General features: G+C 31.8%; 1 protein-coding gene and 1 long non-coding RNA gene across 2 annotated transcripts in view; one reads left to right on the forward strand and one right to left on the reverse strand.

Moving 5' to 3' along the window:
* Positions 1–734: 734 nt before the first annotated feature.
* The window catches only part of LOC106685605 (ankyrin-1), a 28324-nt gene continuing 8508 nt past the window's right edge, over positions 735–20550 (reverse strand). The window contains exons 5-8 of the mRNA XM_014428386.3: positions 8942–9196; positions 4714–5002; positions 4404–4607; positions 735–868 (exon numbers count right to left, since the gene is read on the reverse strand). Of these exons, the coding sequence (XP_014283872.1) occupies positions 751–868; positions 4404–4607; positions 4714–5002; positions 8942–9196 (866 nt within the window). The 3' untranslated portion in view covers positions 735–750. The remainder of the gene's footprint in view (positions 869–4403; positions 4608–4713; positions 5003–8941; positions 9197–20550) is intronic.
* Positions 14600–20487, forward strand: LOC106685606 (uncharacterized). The gene is made up of 2 exons (XR_010843118.1): positions 14600–14856; positions 20296–20487. It is a non-coding gene; the product is annotated as an uncharacterized lncRNA (long non-coding RNA).

Here is a 20550-nt window from a genome sequence, read left to right on the forward strand (position 1 = left end):
GATTAGAACAAGTCGTTTTCAAAATATAGATGTGCTGAAAAAAATGTGTTAAGGCATGCTTAAGTAGCAGAAGGAATCTGATAAAATCAATCTGAGACCAACCTGCAATATGCCCGAAAATTAAATCATAATCGGACAAACGGCTCAATTAATTAACTCCAAACACAAATCTAACAACGGAAAGACAGACAGACATATTTGATGCAATATATGACAGAGATTAATATAGGGACATAAGTCTTCAATGATGATAATATGAAGAAGAAAAAAATTTTCGTAAACAACTTAACAACCAAGAATGACTTTTTAAATCATATTTAGTTGAATCTAAATAACTTAATTTTTAATTTAAACATTTTAAATTGTGAATACCTAGAAATAAATTAATTATCATATCCATAAGATTTAATTCAAGACAATATGTACATGATATTACAAACACAAGGGTTTGTATATATACACTTGAATTTCAACCAAGAAAGATTGTTATTCAAACCAATAAAAGTTTAGTTATTCATAAAATATTTAACTAATTTCAAATATGGATAATAATATAATAAACAATATTATGGTTATTATATTTCCACAAAATAAACATATAAAAAATTTAATACATAGGTAAACTATAAAATGGGATTAAAAAAGAAAAAAAAATTACTGCAAACACAACTTTTGTTCTTGTATATTAGAATTATTTCTAAAATAAAATAATAAAAAGAATTAAATAACAATAATAAACAAAAAAACACTTTACTCTTCTGTATTGAAACTGTTAAAACAATTAGATTCAAAGAAGTAACTAAACTTGTGTCTTCTTATTGGTTCTTTCTCGATATCTCCTTCCATTAAATCTTCCATAATCAAATATCTGAAAATTTAAATTACAGATTTATTAATAAAAACTTTATTAACAGTTTTGATTAAACACGATAACTTGTTTAAATATACTATCAAAGTTCATCGCTATTTTCAAACATATTATGTAATTTAAAGATAAGAGTTGGCAATTATTTCAATAATTGATTTATAATCGCAGTTCTGTTTCACCTAATTATCTAAAATGATTTGGAACTAAAATTTTTTTTTGGATTAATCAAAATCATATGAAGTAGATTGTAGAAAGATAGTCCTGGTGGTGGTCAAAAAAGGTATCACAATAGTAGAAGAAAACTATTTATTTTTAACCAACATTTCACCCCACTTTACAGGGCTTCATCAGAACTGAAGAAGAAAGCGATGAGGAGGATAGTGGCGTTAAGTAGAAGATCATAGAGAAGTTGTAATTTGAGGGCTGGAGTTCAGGTGACCTGTTGATGAGGGTTGTACATTAGGTCAGCGATTTTGAAGGTGGGCAATGCATCGGAGAGTTGTAGTGTTTGTATCTTGGTGGCCCCGTATTTGTTGATGTATATTGGAAGAAAATAGTTGACCATATGAAGTAGATTATAGAAAGATAGTCCGGGTGGCGGTCAACAAAGGTATCAAAATAGTAGAAGAAAACTGTCAGATAGAAACAAAGGTGATAATTGCACTTGTCAAGGGCAACCCTGCAAATTGGGGCAAAACGTTGGTTAAAAATAAATAGTTTTCTCCTACTATTTTAATACGTTTATTGACCGGCACCTGATCTTTGTTTCAATCTGACAGCCCTGACGAAACCCTGCAAAGTCGAGCAAAATGTTAGCAATAAATAGTTTTCTTCTACTATTTTGATACGTTTATTGACCGGCACCTGATCTTTGTTTCAATCTGACAGCCCTGACGAAACCCTGCAAAGTCGAGCAAAATGTTAGCAATAAATAGTTTTCTTCTACTATTTTGATACCTTTATTTACCGCTACCCGGACTATCTTCCTAAAATTATTATGTTCATCATTTACACAATTTGTCACATACGGTCAGATTAAACATAACCACCAGAACAACAATGTGATAAAATAATGGAACGCTGCCTAGTACAGTAATGTATGTTGATCTAAATCAGGAGGAAGACAGAACCAAAGTTGTATCTGTAAAAAACTTAGAAAATATTTCTGGTTGCAAAGATGCAAATGAAAATGGTGATATGTGGTTATGAGCTCATGTTATGAGTGACAATCATGAAATTGAATACACTAAGTAGATTGGTAAAATGATTTTTAAAGGATCAGTCATCTCTGACTAGAATGAAACTGAAGCAGACTGATGGCAGGGGTGACGGTATCCCACTCAAAGTCTATGACTCGAGTGGAATAACTTTTTCTGAGCCACTGCTGTAATTTGGCTTCTTTTTTTTTTTTTCTTTTTTTTTTATTTATTTATTGATATTTACAATTGTATAAAAAATACAACAAGTAAATTTGATCATAATGATAATGATATGATACAGCATGTAGAGTTTTTTATAACAGTTCCGGCTAATAGTGGCCATGATAGCTTCTCAGTAGCCTTGTCTGTGTTTATAGTTTAATAATTTATACATCTTTTTGAGTGTTTTAGTCACCATTACAGTCCGACACCAGACCTTTTTGTGTGTTTCAACTTTAATATGAGTTCCGGATAATTAGTGGCTATGCACGTGAGTAACCTGTCCTGTCTGCGTTCATTTTGTCGACTCACCTAATACATTAATATGACTTTTGGATATTTGCACTATCAATGAGCCACTACACCAACTTTAGACCATTACAGCACTGTATTTAGCTATTGAGCTACGACCTACACATCTTGGCAGCACTCTTCCTCTGACCTATCGGAGTGGAGCAACCTTACGTCGACTAGTATTTATTTTATTTATATTTATTTGTTTATTTGTAAATTAGTTTATTATCATCTTCATAATTTATCTAACTATTTTATTTTTATCTAAGAGGCCTTTTTATTTTTACTTGTATTCATTGTTAGATGTCTTTTGTTTTTTTAGTTTTAGTTTTTTAAAATGTTTAAATTGACCAAATAAATGTTTAATCTGAACCAGTTTGTCGTTTGTTCATTTTAAACAACTACCAACAAAAAGACATAGTCGATTTGAGGTGGTTTTAACAGTAAGGAAGCACTGTTTTTTTAAAGAACAGCTATACAAGGAGACAATTTTTTCAACTCATGCTCAACTGCCATAATTTTCCTCAATTCAGGGTAACCACTTCATGAGAGCAGGTGGACCCCATATTGAGATAAGTTTCGAAACCATGAGGAGGAAAGCATATCTCCCACAGCACCACTCCTTTGTATGTTGTCATTGATGTTGGGTATCTGAGGCCTTAAAATTTGCTGCCTATTCACCTAAGCCCATTCATGATTTTGTCCACCCTAGTTATCAGATACTAAAAGTGAGGTGTCACGTTCATTTGCTCAACCTTATACCAAGGTAGCACACTACCTCATTTGGACAGATCACAGATCCTGAATGTCCAAGTCTGTAAAGTGTCCTCGATCAGTCTTTCCCCTCAAGAGGATGGCTTGAGTTTTAGCTGTGGCTGTAATCAGTTTCTTCCATTGCACCACCAACTCATCCTGTTAGAAAAACCCTTCCACTACCTTTTGATATCAGCTCTGCTCTAGTCCAAATCATATTCTCCAGACCTTTACTCATCAAAGGGAGAACATATAGATCTATACGACTGGGGGAGTTGCTTATCTTTGTCCCCTTCCCTGTACAGCAGTCTCAGGATGATAATCATCCATATATTAGGGAAGTGTCCTTAATCCAGTTATTATATATCTTTCTAAGGAGCTGTTCCTCATTATAGGAAATAATTTTTCTTAAGATCACACATCTATATCACCAAATCCTGGAGCATAATCAGTTCTTTGTCTATAAACAGTATTTCCCAGGTCCCAAATGTCCCATAGAGGATACAAGTTCTCAAGACATATCAAGAGGGTATATCGTGGTTTGTCTCACTAAGGTCTCTTCTTCATTTTCCTGAGACAGGTCATACCAACAACATGTAACGTTAGCTATTTTTTCCAATAACCAAGCCACCATACCTAAAAATCTTCAGACTAGAGCACTTTAATAGTTTATAAGGGCTTCAATTTACTCAGTCCCCCTATATAGGATATGGGACCAAGGATCCTTTGCAACTTCCACTGCCATGAATTCTTCTCAGGATTTATTTGTGGAGCCCAAACTTCTCAACAGTTTGTGTTCAAATACATTCCTTGTTAAATCTATATCTGTGAAAACATCACAGTTTTTGCAACTAATCATATATTTTGTTTTATACCTAACTCTTTTATCAGTCAAAATTATTACTGTCTACACATACAATAAGCAATTTTCAAACTCTTGTTTTTAAATATGATAATGAAAAAGCGCAATCTGTTAATATATTTAAGATCGATTCAGACTAATAATTAATTTTACATGGTATTTTAGAACATAGATTATATGTAATTAAAAACAACAAAACATGTTATACCTTGTTATAACAGGAGGCAACTGAAGGGAAGACAGCCACAGGGATAAAACCCCAACAGCCTGTCTTCTTACAACTATACGGCACATTTCAGCAAGCCCTAGAGGATTGTATTTCGTATGTTGTAACCAACCCTCTATTTTGCTGGTATCCACTGGCCATTTGGAAGGAGGCAAAACCAATGGTTCTAAATTGGTTATGTTATACCTAGTAACAATAATAATAGTTATATAAATTAATTTTATTTAAGAATAAGTTTTAAAAATTATATCATAAAGGTATGCAACCTTCAAAATTAAAAATCATTCCTTACCCAGAATAAACAAAGGCACGTGCAACAGAAATCGATGACATACTCTTGACGAGTGCCATGATGGGTTGTGTAACTTTAGCACCAAGTGCAACTAATGCGACAGCTGCCTTCATCTTTCCTAAGAGTAATGAAGCAATCAACGGAGTTTGCCCCCAAGTTAATCGTTCAATGTCAGCGCCAGCTTCAATAAGAGTCCTGATAATTTGAAGGCAAGGTTTATCAGACATGGCAACAGCACAATAGAGAGCTGTCTTCTCAGAACTACCGCCGACTTGATCTACAACAGCACCTGTAAGAAAGAAGTAATTTACAAAATGATTAGAGTCACCTCTCTAAGGACGGTTTTAACCATTCTCTCCCTCTTTACTGAATTTTTTTTTTTTAAATCACTTAAAGATAATTTAAAACCTTATCTTAAAGCATGTTTACAAGATAAGAAGAACCACTAGTAATAGCTTCTAAGGCACTGTAATTTTTTATATACAGTGATTAATAATTGAGCGAGTGGATGGTTACACATTAAATAAACTGGATATTATTGTCAGCAGTGGCACTAGTACAATCCATGTCTAATTCCCCAGTGTTTCCTAAATCCTGAGTTGCCGAAATGCTAAAAGGCAAGGTAGGGAGGGTAAAAAAATGTTATACATACGCTAATGGATTTTATCATATCGAAAGATAGAGACAAAATGGCTTTCTATGGAGATTCGCATAGAACATTTCAAAACACAAATGGATCAATATGCTACATGTTTGCTAATATTCATCAGATTTAGATGAATTGTGTTTGAGTTATTCAAAAAATAATTAAAAAGTTATTTTGTGATACAGATATTAATTCTGCAAGAGAGTGGTTACAGCCTGATTTTATTATATATTTTATTACTAGTCACTTAACAACAAACTTTCAATTTTTAAATTATAATAAACATCTCACCATACAGAAATCTTTTTGTTATGACAGGTATACATAGCATCTGTATAGCTGATTATATACATAATTACAGTAATATCTAAATAGGTATTTGGCTGTATTTATACCTCTATGTTACACCCGTATTACACACGTACACACACAAATTCAAAAGAGTGGATGATTTAATTGATCTCCATGCCATTTCAATTTCATTAATATCATCAAAGACCATAAAATCTTTTCGAAAACAACAATGATCATATTCCTTATCATTCTTTTTCTTTAACTAGATAGTAGATTCTGTAAATCTTTTTCTTTTTGCCACTATAACATCTTGATTCATAGGCTGGATGAGAGCATTCACATAAGGCAGTAATGTTTGTAAGGATTTGTCTATCAAATTTAAAATATCTTCAAGGCAAAAATTACCATTATCCACAACTTCACCACATAGTTTAATTTATTCCACTGTTTCCGCAGGTACTTTATGCTGATATGGATAAGTTGTATCACAGACAATTATAGGACTGTATATAAAGGAATTATCAGAATGTCCATCAAGGCTTCCATCTGATAAAGCATTAAAAGTGTAATCGAATAAAGTATTAATGTGAGATTATATCCAATTTTGTTTTAGTAATGAAAATTTAAAATTTCTGACTAGTTAGTTATTTATTGAATTTTTTAAATCATAGTTTTTGTAATATTTTTGATTTATTTAATCTTCTTTTTACCACTTCTTAATGAATTCCTCCTTTTATTTCATTGCTATTCAATGCAATTTATAATTTGAAAAGAACTTCAATTTATTTAAATGGACACTTCATGCTTTAGGAATGGAGCATACACACATTGTTAAAGCCCAAAAGTTTAGTTTATTTTTTTTAATTTAACTCAATTTACTTTCCAAGTGGTTTTTTAATTTTGTTAATTATAAGTTTATTTTTATTTTTTTTTTAACTATTAGTTATTTTGTATTTTGAATTTGTTAGATAAAATAAGAGAAGTAACGAGGCTTATTGTGTTTATATAATACATTGCTGTGGTGTAGCATGTGTACAACAATACTGAAGACAATGGGCCAGTATAACCGCGGATAAGGCAGTGGGCAGGGAGTATTTAGGAGGCACTGAAGCGGTCAGTACTTAGGAGGCACTGGAGCAGTTTACTTAGGAGGCATTGAAGCAGTCTGGGATCTGGTTGTCACTCTCTCTCACCGACTCACCAGCAGTCATTCTCACTCACCGACACTCCGCCACTCTAGAGTCAAACTGTGTTTGGAGCTGTCTAGTATCTTTTTCTTAGAGTTCATCCACTGACTCACGGCCATTCTTAAGTCAACGGTGTTTTGGAGCACCGTTTTTCCAGTGACCCTCACCCATCATCATATTTTCACCAACTCAACGAAGGCGGCCATCTCAGATGAGATATATTTGACTTGAGAAGTATTGTTAATAAGCGTATATCGAAACCCACAACCACCTACTGTGAGTGACTATTATTTTTATTTTTTCAGCAAACCTCAATTTTCCTTTTGTTTCAAATCATTAAAAGACTAATATATATATATATATTTTTTTTTTTTATTAAAACCAAAATAAGTTTATATTGGAAAAAGATGGTTGACTGTATAAATTAGATTGGAGAAAGATAGTCTGAGTGGTGGACAATAAAGGTATCAAAATAGTAAAAGAAAATTATTTATTGTTAACCAGCATTTCATCCCACTTTGCAGGGCTTCATCAGGGCGATCTGATGGTAGTACAAAGCACAACTGGACACAACAAAGCACTTGGGTTGTACTTTGTACTACCATCAGACATCCCTGCAAAGTGGAGCGAAACGTACGTTAACAATAAATAGTTTTTATGTTACTATTTTGATACCTTTATTGGCTGCTTGCCACTTGGACTATTTTCCTCCAAAATAAATCTAGTTTGTATATTAATATAAATATTTTACAGCTTGATAATTCGTTTAATTTTGTATAGGATAATTTATTAAATTTTTGTGTATTATTTGGAAGAATATTTTTTTTATTATTTAATTTTCTTCATTATTTTCTTTTTTTGTGAGATTTATTTCAGGTCCTCTATTTTTATTTTAACCCAAACCAGCAAACATTTTACTCTGGGGAAAAGATTGGTTTTTCAGCCATCACCCCAACACACAAAAATAAATGCACTCAGGAACTCTCAGGGTTCCTGTATTAGAGACAAGAGAAGAAAAAACACGTTACTCACCTAATACCTTAATACTTTCTCATAGTAAAACAATTATAGTAATATATATTATACAACCATAATAATTTTAAAAAAAGAAAGAACATTAGTTAAGACTATGAATTGGGAGTGCGGTCAAAGAGAACAAAAAATAGTTGACAACTATTTATTTGCCAACGTTCAGCCCCACCTTGTAGAGCTTCATCAGGGCTAAAAAGATACAAAAATATTTGAGATAATAAGATACAAACAAATTAAGCAAAGGTAAGGTTAAAAATTATGTAAATATAAGTGTAAAGAAAATTATATACAAATGAACAAATAGAAGAAATAGATACAAATAGTTATAGTAAAAAATAGACAATGATAGGTATATGAAAAAAAAATTACATAAATTATTGGGTTAAAAATTAACAGAAGATTTAATAATCCATAAAAATAGAAAAGTAGATATGAAAAAAATTGTATTTATTGTCATTATTCTCTCATTCCTCTCAGTTTTAGAAAGGTGATCCTTTTAGAAAGGTTTTAATAAAAAAAAAAAAAATAATAAATTTAAATTTATTTTTATATTTACTCTTCTATTTTTACGTGTAATTAAGTCGTTTTAATTTTAAATCTAATAGTTAATGTAAATTTTCTATTTTTTTTTTTTTTGTTAATATACCTATCATTGTCTATTTTTTACTATAACTATTTTAATTTATTTCTTCTTTTTGTTCATTTGTATGTATTTTATTTTCACTCATATTTACATAATTTTTAACCCTACCTTAGCTTAATTTTTTGTACCTTATTATCCTTCAATGCCAAAACATTTTTAGTTGTTATTATATCATTTTAGTCCTGATGATTACCAAGTGGGGCAAAACTTTGGCAAATAAATAGTTGTTAACTATGTTTTTGTTCTCTTTGACTGCACATCTCCTTCATATTTTGAAACATACGGTCTATGTATATAATATATTATATATATATAAATCTTTTATTTATATATATAACATTAATTAAAGTTCATTAAAAAAAAAAAAAAAAAGGTAGATAGTAATAAGTAGAAATCTTACAATGATGATCACAAATAGACATTTACCATAAGATAAAAGAAGATTGACCATGTCTGCTTGGGAAGATGTCGCTGCGGTAATGAGAGGTGTATTATCACAAGCATCTCTGATATTTACTAAAGCACCAGCCTCTAAAAGTGTTGAGACCATTTCCCGTTGGCGGTGAAGCACAGCATAGTGAACGAGAAAATGTGTAGGAACTACTTTTGCACCAGCTTCTAGCAATAATTTTACTAAAGGAACTGATTTGTGCCATACTGCTTCACACATAGCCGTATACCCTATAACAAAATTACAGAATATTACATCTCTCTCTAAATCTCTTAAGTAACCATCATGAAATAAGGCGAGTGGCCATTTTTTCAATCCTTGGCCCCAACGTAATGATCAAATACCAGTTGAGCCTTCAAATCACAAATAGGTGGCAATTTAAAACTTCCCACATTACCAGTTTTTCCCATTCCCATTAGTTGTAGCAATTATTACATTTTTTTTTTAATTAATCATTTTTGAAAGGTTTTGAAAGTAATACAAAAAAGTACTTTGTTGAAAAAATGGATAAGGATATTTTAATCAAATGCATTTTAATTAATCTAAAACATAAATTTTTAAATAACTTTTAATTTTCAACTTGTTTCTTATTACGAGAATTGATATCAATTTAACTGCTATTGTCTTCATTAACAGCACTATAACTGTTTAAAAAGTCAAATTTTTTTAAAGGCAAACTTTGAAATTACAGTTAAAGAAGTCTTAACTTCCTTTGCCTATGCAGTAATTTCTCAGATCTTATTTCAAGATGGCTCCTATAGTTATGAATATAAAAAGGCCCTTCAATCACTAAGGTCATGTTCGCTGTGATATTGTCATTAAGTCTATTTCAACTTTACTCAGTCTTCTTGCACAATTTTTATTATCCTAGGAGTTAGCAATATAAAATATTTTTATATTTTTTTATAAAAATTATGAATATTTTCATAATATTCATTATTAAGTACTAATCATTTTTTTATTACTATGTTAGTTCATTACTACATTGTTTTGGTATTCATCTTCAACTTCCTTACTATTTTTTATTTATGTTTTATGTTAAATTGTTTAACTTTTTATATCTGTTTTATTTACATATTACTTGTATACTCTTACATTAATTTTACCTACTCTGATCTTCTAATTCACATATTGTCAATCACCTACATATAATATGAACTTTTTTTTTTTTTGTTGCAGTTCATTTTTTAAGCTTTCATTGAGTTATTATTTCAACTATTTCTTAATATACCTCATTGTCATAAGATTTCATTAGAATATACAATAATGACAAATGAAACCTAAAAGAGATGCCTGTGGCAGAGTTCTTCTGGATATGAAGTGTTCATGTGTAAGTCCTGTGTAGCTCCGATCCTTTAACTAGTCAATAATAATTGACAGTCAGTAATTTTCTGTCAGGCTGGATAAATGATTCTACGGCATGTTAGTTTATACATCTTTTGTGATCCATACTAGTCGTTGTCAATCCTGCTATATCCACTCTTTTATTATTGACATTTTGGTGTTTTTTAAAAATTTGTTTAGGTAAAGCAGTTACAACTGAAATTTCTTGAACTCCTCTTTCTTATCAGTTAGCTCATTTCTTCTAAAAATACATGGATGACCAGACAGATTAAAAAATATGGCTATTTCTTCAACTTTTAATACCAAAGGTGAGAAAGCTGGTCAGCCTGCTAGAAGTAGGGCTGAGCACCCTTCAATTAGGCTAGAACCATTCCTAGGCTTCCCTAAAAGGTATCAGCATAAAGCAGTCCTACATTGAACATGAAAAATACCAAGCAAGGAGTGGAGGGAATGTGTAGGGTTAAAACAGGACAAGATACTAATAACTAAATCCTCTACTTCTAGAACTAAGTGGCAGCTAGGCCTAAACAGAAATGAACTCTGATTGTTAATAGGAGTTCTTATGGGCCACTACAGACTTCTTAAGATTTGCGGAATAGTTTGTAATCAAATTTGTCACTTATGTGGACAGACCCTGTAAACCACTCAACATTATATAGCAGACTGTAACCAGTAAGCGTCACTAAGATATACGCTTCTAGGCTTTGATAGAATCCTAGAATATGAGGCTTCCTCTACAGATAGGTTGTCCATTTTAAATTCCAGTTTTTTCATTTATTTATTTTTTTTTTTTTAGGCATGACAAACCATGGAGGTTTGACGTTTCCGCAGCGAATCACAAATGGAAATGCATCTTGTCAAGTTGGCTTCGGCTAGAGATTGGGGGACCCAAACATCAAGCCTAGAAATCTAGCTGAACTTCCGCGAATGATTTTCTACGCTTGTATGTGATGACTAGGACCTCTGCAATATTTCGCACTGATTGGGATGGATTTTGATCAACTATTGCCTTAACATCAATGGTTTCAATTACCTTAAAATTTGATTTAAGATATACCAGTGGAATAATTCTTATAATGACTACTATTTCAAGGTTCCAAGGCTCCAAAGGTCACGGATAGCGAGAGCGTTGGAGATGCACCTAGGGAGGTTCAGGCAACAAATATTTTTTCATATTATTAGAACTATTCCATGCAGCAGTTCGGTGAGCTGGAGGGTAGCTGTCAGATAAACGGGACCTGGTAGTACGGGATTGGACAGAGAATTCGAATTGCAGGTTTTCTAGGATATAGGAGGGGCATTGAGTACTAATTGCTTGGAATAAAAAGGAAGCTATGAAATACTGGCATCGGAAGGATGGATAGAGCCACTTCAGCTCGGCGTAATACTGGGTTATGTATCTCTGGTGATTCCGAAAATAAATAAATGGTACTGTGCAATTCATAAGACGTTTAAATTTAGATTCAAGATTACCCGAGAGTCCACCATATACCAGGCAGCAATAGTCAAAATGGGGGAAAACAAGAGAGGAAACTAAGAGTTGACGGGTTTTAAGTGGAAGGAGATATATAAGCTGATTGCTTTAATCTATTTCTATTTAAGTTATGCTGGTAATTCGAAAGCCTGTGACCCATTTAAACCATATAACAGTCATGTACTTAGTAAGTTTGTATTATAAAACACACTCCTCCTTAGAAAGATTCAACTATATAGTATAAATTTGCCTTGATACATACTTTCTATTAATTTATTTATTATTTATTAATTTATTATTATTAGGTTATTTCATTAAAATAACTTTTAATTAATTTATTTTTTATATATTGTAATATTTAAAATTTATTTAAATAAATAAAAGGGAATTTAATAGTTTTTATATATTCTCAGATGTAAAACATAGCTTTAAAGATAATAAGGTTTAAATGAAAATATTGAAAATTAAATAGATATGAGAATTTTATTTTAAATCATATATAATAATGTTGACTCTTATATCAGAGCAGATTTTCCAGACAATCAGAACACAATGAGACTTAACTAAATTAATAGCTACTTTTACAAATATAAATTATCCTAGGTAGAGCAAACTAACCAATTATATATGCTTCTTTGATGATGGTTCTCGATGTCTTCGTTCTAAAGATGCTACCACTAACAGTAGACAAAGGCTTGGTCCTAATCTAGCTTCCAGGAGAGGTCCAATCCACTGGCGATCCAAATCAAGAGTGACTTCTCATCATTTGTCTGTCTTTAACGTTCACTTGTTGATTTAAAAAAATTGATTGTGTCACAACCGCTCTAATTCACTTGCGATGATTCACGATGTAAATACTTTATTGATAATTGTTATTGTCTTTTATTTCTCCTTAGATTAATTTGTACTATAATTGTAGTAGAAAAACAACAAAAGTCGAAAAATTTCAGTCCACTCACTCAGTATAGCAGTAATTCCACAAACTTTGGAAGGACGCATGCCACCATCTTGAAATATTTGAAACAAGTGTGTTTTGGCCACCATAACTTCTGAATGATGAAATTGGTTAGCCTGCTATTCATGATAAGTTGATCAGTTTGCTCTTTGATGGATATAAAAAAAAATTAAACTTATATAAATTACAACACCAACTATTTATATATATATATGTACAAATCCAAACCAACATTTCGGAGTACTCCATCTTTAGGGTTCTCTTGAACACATTTTACCATATTTCAGGTTCTAAGTGCTCCCTGTGTCCGTACCCATACAATATATCTTGTCAGATATATTCATCAGATCAGGTGTAAATAGTCTATAGTGTAAATAGACAATAGATTAAAATGAGAAGAAGATGGTCAGGGGTGTGGTTAGCAAAAAATATATAAATAAACAAAACATATTTATTTGTGTTTTTTTTTTGCTGACCATACTTCCGGCCATCTTTTCCTCAATATATTTTGTTAGCACTTTAAAAAACAATATCTCAGAATGCGACAAAGATAGTTTAGTGTTACAGTTTATTCTACGAAAATAGTTATGAAAACACTGATGAAATATATTGTATGGATACTGACAGAGGGAGTACCTAGAATCTAAAATATAGTAAAATTTGTATGTTTAAGAGATCCCTCAAGACAGAAGAGTAAAAATCTGGTGGTCGAGCGTGATCCTAACCAAATCACCTCCTTGCACCAATGTTGGTCCAATAACAGTACTTCCTTAAAAAGTAATGCACCCCTGACCCTTCATGGGTTGTAGTAATACAAATTTAATTTTTTTTTAATCATTTTGAATACTGTATTATATGATTTTTATGCATTATCACAAAGTATTAAATTACATTGTCATTCTTTAAGGCAAAGCAACTTTATTAGGCTATATCGTATAAAATTTACAAGCGTATTTGCTTGTAAAAGTGAACTTTTGAATCAACGACCAACTCAAGCCATTTTTGATTGAAATGTACGTGGCCAGGATAAAACTTAGAACCTGTAGATTCAACCATAAACATGACATCAACAAGAGAATTCAAAGGATTGCAATAGCTAACACCAATAAAGAAATATACGCTGGCCGTTGCTTGAGCCACAGGAAACTGGTTTCTGGGGCAGCTGAATTTTACTTCGTAGACATATTCCTTAGTAAATGGAAATTCATTTATCTGTTTTAGATCAATGCAGTACTTCCAATCAGGGTGCAGCTTCCACATATTAATGTATTTATCGATCTTATCAAGACCAACAAAAATATTAAATTCTGCTTGTGTAGGCCAAATGACATTAGGATATGGTTTACGATCATTTTGAACATTAACTTTAAAATCAGAAAGTATTTTTGTTGCCTCAAGTAAAGCATCTGTTACTAAATCTTCTGCGACTTGGAAAGTAGGTTTATAAAATTTAACATCATCAATCAATTTCGCATCTGACAACAATTTTGCAGCATAATGCTTGCGTTGGTTTTCACTGCGTTGGAATGGCCCTTCTGGAGGGATATCATCTACATCATTTAACGTGGCATTGCTCGAAACGGATGAAAGGACACCAGATGCAGAAACAATATCTTGGACTGATACGGTTTTTTCTAATGGTGTAAAACTTTTTTCGAAACCCCGAGATTCTAAAGAATCTTCGATGAGATCTATAGTATCGTAAGAGCTATGATCAGATTCTCGAGAAGAGTGCTTACCAATAGGAATATAAAATTGTGTATTATTTTCCATGATAAATTTTCCTTTAAAAGAAATAGTAATACTACACTAAAAACTATAATTATTTAAATATAATAATAAAACACATGTTCAACAAAATTATAACCTTTTAACATGTGCATCACCAAATCACAATGGTCTATTCAAAAAATACTAATTAAAATTCGCTATTATTTACCATCTAGCAACCAAGATGAGTAAGTGTTGCCAATCCTGCGGTGTCCCTATATCTATTGCACCAGTATCAGGATGGAGAGTTTTTTTTGTCACTGTTGCAATGTTATTTCCTATTGGAATCGCTTTGTATAACTGTACTAAATGGTTAGAAATTAAAGCAAGAATAAAAAAAGTCAAAGGTAAATCATTTAAGAATGAATAAAATATTTTAAAGAAAATTAATAAAAAAAATATATTTTAAGTAAAGTACAACTAATCTAAAGTTCAAGTTATAAGTAGTAATACTTTAGCAAAGGAATGTCTATTATGTTAATCTAGAAGTAATATTATTAATAAGTATTTTAAGGTCCTTTTTTATGTTATTCATCTTTTTTATCTTTAACCACTTCTAAGATTGATATTAATTAAAAATAACCTTATCAACAAGAAATACATTATCTTTTTAAAGTAAAACCTCAGCTGTTTGATGAGGTAACAACCAAAGACAAAAAGCCTTAATTTTTTTTCTCAAAACCTAAACTTTAGATGAAAATACTTAGATAGTTCAGTTTAAAATTATATAATGAAATAATTTTAACAAGAAATTGTTAAAAAATATCTAGGATAAATAAAAAAATAATCATACCTTATTATTTTCACTAACCAATGTTTGGAATATATCTATGGCTTACTTCACAGTAGGGCTAAGTACATTTTCACTAACTTTAGGAAAAATACAACTAAAGATTCTCTCTTTTAGGAAACTTACAACTTTTAAATTAATTTTTTTAACAGATTCAGGTATAAATTTTAAATCTGTTCAGTCAAAAAAATAATTGAAAAAATGTAATTTTTCTAAAAGAGAAAACCTTTATTAATTATATTTTTTCTGAACTTGGTGGAAATATCTACGCTCTACTGCAAAGTAAACCATATAGTAAGTATAGTAATATAGTATATATATAGTAAGAGAAAGTATTGTAATCCTGTAAAATTTTGAATCCAAATTTTTAACGGATATACACGTTTTGAAGTCCCCTGAGTAGAAAGAACTAAACCTCATTAAATATTTTATGTGTCTAAATTGTAATATCCTCTTTTTTTATACATGGTTATTTTTTATACATGAATAGTTTTATATATAACATAACTAAATGGTTAGTTATATTTTATTTAAAGAATCAACATTCAATATTGCTCATTTGTTTTATTACACTAAAAACCAAGCTAACCAATTTTGTTCAGTCAAATATGGAGTCAATAAAACATTGTTTAAAATAGTCAAAATGGTGGTGCTCGGTCTGCCACGACACAGTGTTCCTTCCGACCTTGCTTCTAAATACTACCTGGCTTTCCGGTATCATCCATTCTACTGACGTGTCCATACCACTTCAGTTGCCACTCTAGCATTGTATCTTGCACGGATTTCACATGCAGATTCTTCCAAATCCTTTCATTTCTGACACAGTCTCTCCTGGTCTTGACATCTATTCTTCGGAGGAATCTTATTTCAGCTGATGTTATCCTTCCTACATGCTTGTCAAGGGCTGTCCAGCTTTCTGATTCATACAGGAGGACTGGGAGGAACACGGAATCAAATATCCATATTTTGTCCAGTTCTTACAGAGCTGGTTGAATCCTCCCATGTTGAGCAGATGGATTCAAATATTGTATACTTTTGTTATTTTTCTGACATGATTATGTTGACACAGTCTCTTCTGGTCTTGCCATCTATTCTTCGGAGGAATCTCATTTCAGCTGATGTTGTTATCCTTCCTACGTGCTTGTCAAGGGCTGTCCAGCTTTCTGATTCATACAGGAGGACTGGGAGGAACACGGATTTAAATATCCATATTTTGGCATCTCTTCTTACTTCTTCCTTGTCTATAAGAGTTTTGGAAATCTGATGGTACACTCCATTGGCCTTCTTTACTCGATTTAAAACCTCCTGGTCTATTTTACGATCTTTCTTTATTATGGTCCCTAGATACGTATAAGTATTCATAAGTTCTAGGGGTTCGCCATTACACAAAATCCTATGCTCTGCATTTCCTTTCCGACACTCATAACTTTGTTTTTGTTAGGGTTTATTTGCAAGCCTCTTATCTTCAGTTCCTCATTCCATGCAAGGATGTCAGAAGAGCCTCTTCAGAGTCAGGCATCAGTACAATATCATCGCTTAAGCCATTACTGGAGTTAGGTTCCAAAAACCTCTTTTAGAAAAGTAAAATTAATAACAAAAAATAACGATATTTGTAGACTTAACAAAACAAACAATTGCCCTCTAATGGTAAAAAGAAACAAGTTATTTTGAAAAAAAAGACAAGAGAAGAAAAAAAATAATAATAAGTAAAATAGAGGTAGTGTGAATAATGAATTAATATAGAATTTATAACAGAATGACCTGCAGCAGCCAGGGCTTCAGTCTTTGGATTGAGGTTGGGTTTCCCAGGTTGTAGGTCACTGCTTCTTTAACTGTTGGCAACTGGGAGTGGAACTTCATGAACCGTTTTTTGATGTAATCCTCTATTGACTCCATTTGTAATTCCCAATCCAATTGGCTATTTCTTATGAACCAAAGAGCAATTATTGTGATTCTTAGGACTTTATTTTGAAAAGATTGTAATTTCAAAAATCGTGATGACACTCCCCAGATTTTACAGCCGTACATCAGCAGTGGCCTGAGAATTGTTTTAAATATAAGAACAGTTCTTTCTGGTTTTAGTTTGGAATTTCTGTTTAGGATAGGATATAGCATTGCTAATCTTTGAGTTAGTTTGATGTTGATACAGTGATTCCAGGTAAGGTGGGGATCTAGGTGAATTCTCAGGTATCTTACTGGTTGACTGGCAGGATTCCATTTCACCTTTGTAACTTTGAGAATTAGTTTCAGTGGGTCTGGTGGGCATCAAAGAGTAAAAACTTTTGAATCACATTTTTCAATGTTCAAACTAATCATCCATTTAGTGAAATATTGTTCTAGATCATTAAGGTGACTTTGCAAAGTGTTTCAAGCGTTTATTATGTCATGTTGAGAGAACACAGCTGTATCATCAGCAAACATAGCTATGGAGATATACGTGGACTGGGTGATGTCGGGAAGGTAGAAGTTGAACAGAATGGGAGAAAGGACTGAACCTTGTGGAGTACCACCACAGATTTGTCCAGAGGTAGAATTTTTGTTATTTATTCTGACAGGAAATGTTCTACCATTGAGGAATAAGCTCAGAATATTGTAAAGGTATTTTGGAGTGCCTGCTTTCTTTAGTTTATATAGGAGACCTCGATGCCAGATCTTATCGAATGCTTGTTGGAAATCCAAGAATGATACCAGGGTGTCTCTTTTTTTCGAATCTGTTAATTATAAATTCCAATAGTCTTGCCAGTTGGTGAGAAGTGGAATGACTGCATTGACAACTGAATTAAAACTCAGGAATCATTCTGGTGCTCTGAAAAAAGAATTAAGATGTTTTTTTCATAACTAATTCCAGTAATTTTCCAAAAATTACTGAATGTCTAAATCTGAATAAACTGACATGTCTATAGCTGCTGATTTGTTTAGCATTCTTACCAAGTTTGTGAATTATTATGAGTTCAGCTTTCTTCCACATATCGGGAAAATATCCAGTACAAAGGCAACTGTTAAAAATTTACGTGATGAAAATGACAGCTTTCCTGGGTAACATGCTATGACTGGGATCAAATCATGGCCAGAACTTTTCTTTACCTAGAGCTGTTTAATCAGGTCCTGGATTTTTTTTGGAGTCATGAATTTAGGTAGGAGCTGAACTGTTGCGAGAGGAAGATTTAGATACTTGTCAATTTCATCAATGACTAAATTCGGACTTATTTCTGTATTGGAGAATGTTTTCTCAAAGAAATTAGAGAACACTTCAGCTTTTTCGGCATCACTAGTGATGAATTTATCATTGTCTACAAGACTTGGAATTTTTTCACGTTTATCCAATACACGTTGTGCAGCCTTCCATAATGAATGATCCTTTGGGTCTAAATTTTCCACCTGTTCCTGATATTTTGAATAAGCCCATTAATCCACATCCTTTTTAGTTTCATGTTTGGGGTGGTTCCATTTCTTTTTGTGAAGAGGGTTTCTAGTGCACATCCACTGTCTCCTTGCATGATTTTTTTCTGTAATTCTTAGCAGTATTGATTTTGGGCAGCTGTCAGAAAATGTTTTTCCCCTTAAAGGGAAAGGTAATTTACATGTAATCTGTTTGAGACATAACTCATTTAACATCGTTATACTTTTATCTATTTATTGAGCGGTAGGAAAATTTTTTTTTCAGTGGTAATTTTTCATAGACAAGAATTTTGTATGTTCCCAGTCAATCACACCATTAATGAGGGATTTTTTCACTGTTTCAATGTTTATATCAGTTGAGAAATTAATTAATACAGGGATATGGTCCGAATTCAAAGCTGTGATCACTTGAAAAGAGAGAGGAAAACTAAAATTTTTTGTTAATACGATATCCAGAATGTCAGACTTATAGCCTGGTCTGTAAAACGTAGGTTCATTTGGTGCATGTATTTGGATATTGTGCCTTGAGTAAATATCAAGTAAAGTATTTCCACTAGAATTTGATTTGCGGCATCCCCAGTAAAATTTTTTACAATTTATGTCACCTAAAACTGATGTATAGTTCCCTGGTGGTAATAGTTTTAAAATTTTGTCTTGAATTAGTTTTTTATTTGGAGGTTTATTAACTGCTGACAACAGTAGAAGGAGACAAATTTTTAAGGATTTGATAATATTTACATCCCTTGTAATTAGCCAAATGAGCTAGTTCACAATTTGCACAAAATGGCTTAACCGTAAATTTTAACAGGGCATTTTGAGAAATAGTGTTTACCTCTGCACTTAACACATCTCGGTTCTAAATGACAATAGTTCATTGTATGACCGTATCTTTAGCAGTTAGTACACATAGGAATGTCAGTGTTTTTGTGTTTGGGTTCTACTATAATTAGGGCAGGGGAATAAATGTTTAAGATTAAAAATATCTTTGGCCTTTTTGTTGTTTTTGAGAGGTACTGAACAGAGAAGAGTTGGTTTTTTATCTTTATTTAGTATTCTGGATGCAAAGGCAACTTTGAATTGTTTTGAGTCTAACTCGGCCTTTAATTCGTCTTCGGTTATACTACAGGGAACCTTCCTAATCAATACCCTGCAGTCGCTGCTCTAATATCCTAGTGTATATTTTGTACACTAATGAGGATAGGCATATTGGCTTATGGTTATCAAAGTTTTTTCAAACTCTAAGGAGAATAATTAAGCACATAAATTGGAGAGTAATTACCAAGAAACTCGTAAAATATCCTGCTAAATTTAATTTAATATAAATTTGAATTTTTCACATAGTAAAACAGAGAATTTTTGAAAATCGACAATGACTAAAATAAGGCAACAATAAGAATTATCTAAGATTTAAAAAAATTAACTACTCACATTTCATCAATTCAGAGTAAATTTCAATCATTACTACATTTGTACTTCAAATAGAATAAAATAAATAAAGTAGCATAATTATATAAAAATATTTAAAAATAAAATTAAGCTACAAATGAAAAAGTAACACAAATAATTAGAGAATTTTTAAATTAATTGACTGTCATAGGTAAGTACAAAAACGCTTTAGAAACTAAGTCTGAGCTGCTACTGATAGAGAACATTTTGAAAGAAATTACGAACACTGATTCGGAGCATGGAGGAAAAGGTGATGGACCAACATCAGTATCAAAAACATGGAGAAGAAATACAACGAACCAGAGCCATTATTGCCTATCATAATAAATTTTTAAACAGTTAATATCTAACTTTTTTATAATTGTACTTTCGAGCTAATAAGATACAGTTAAATTAATCGCAATTT

Source organism: Halyomorpha halys, unplaced genomic scaffold (assembly GCF_000696795.3).
Source record: "Halyomorpha halys isolate HHAL.00 unplaced genomic scaffold, Hhal_1.1 Scaffold715.1, whole genome shotgun sequence".
In the NCBI taxonomy this organism is placed as follows: Eukaryota; Metazoa; Arthropoda; class Insecta; order Hemiptera; family Pentatomidae; genus Halyomorpha; species Halyomorpha halys.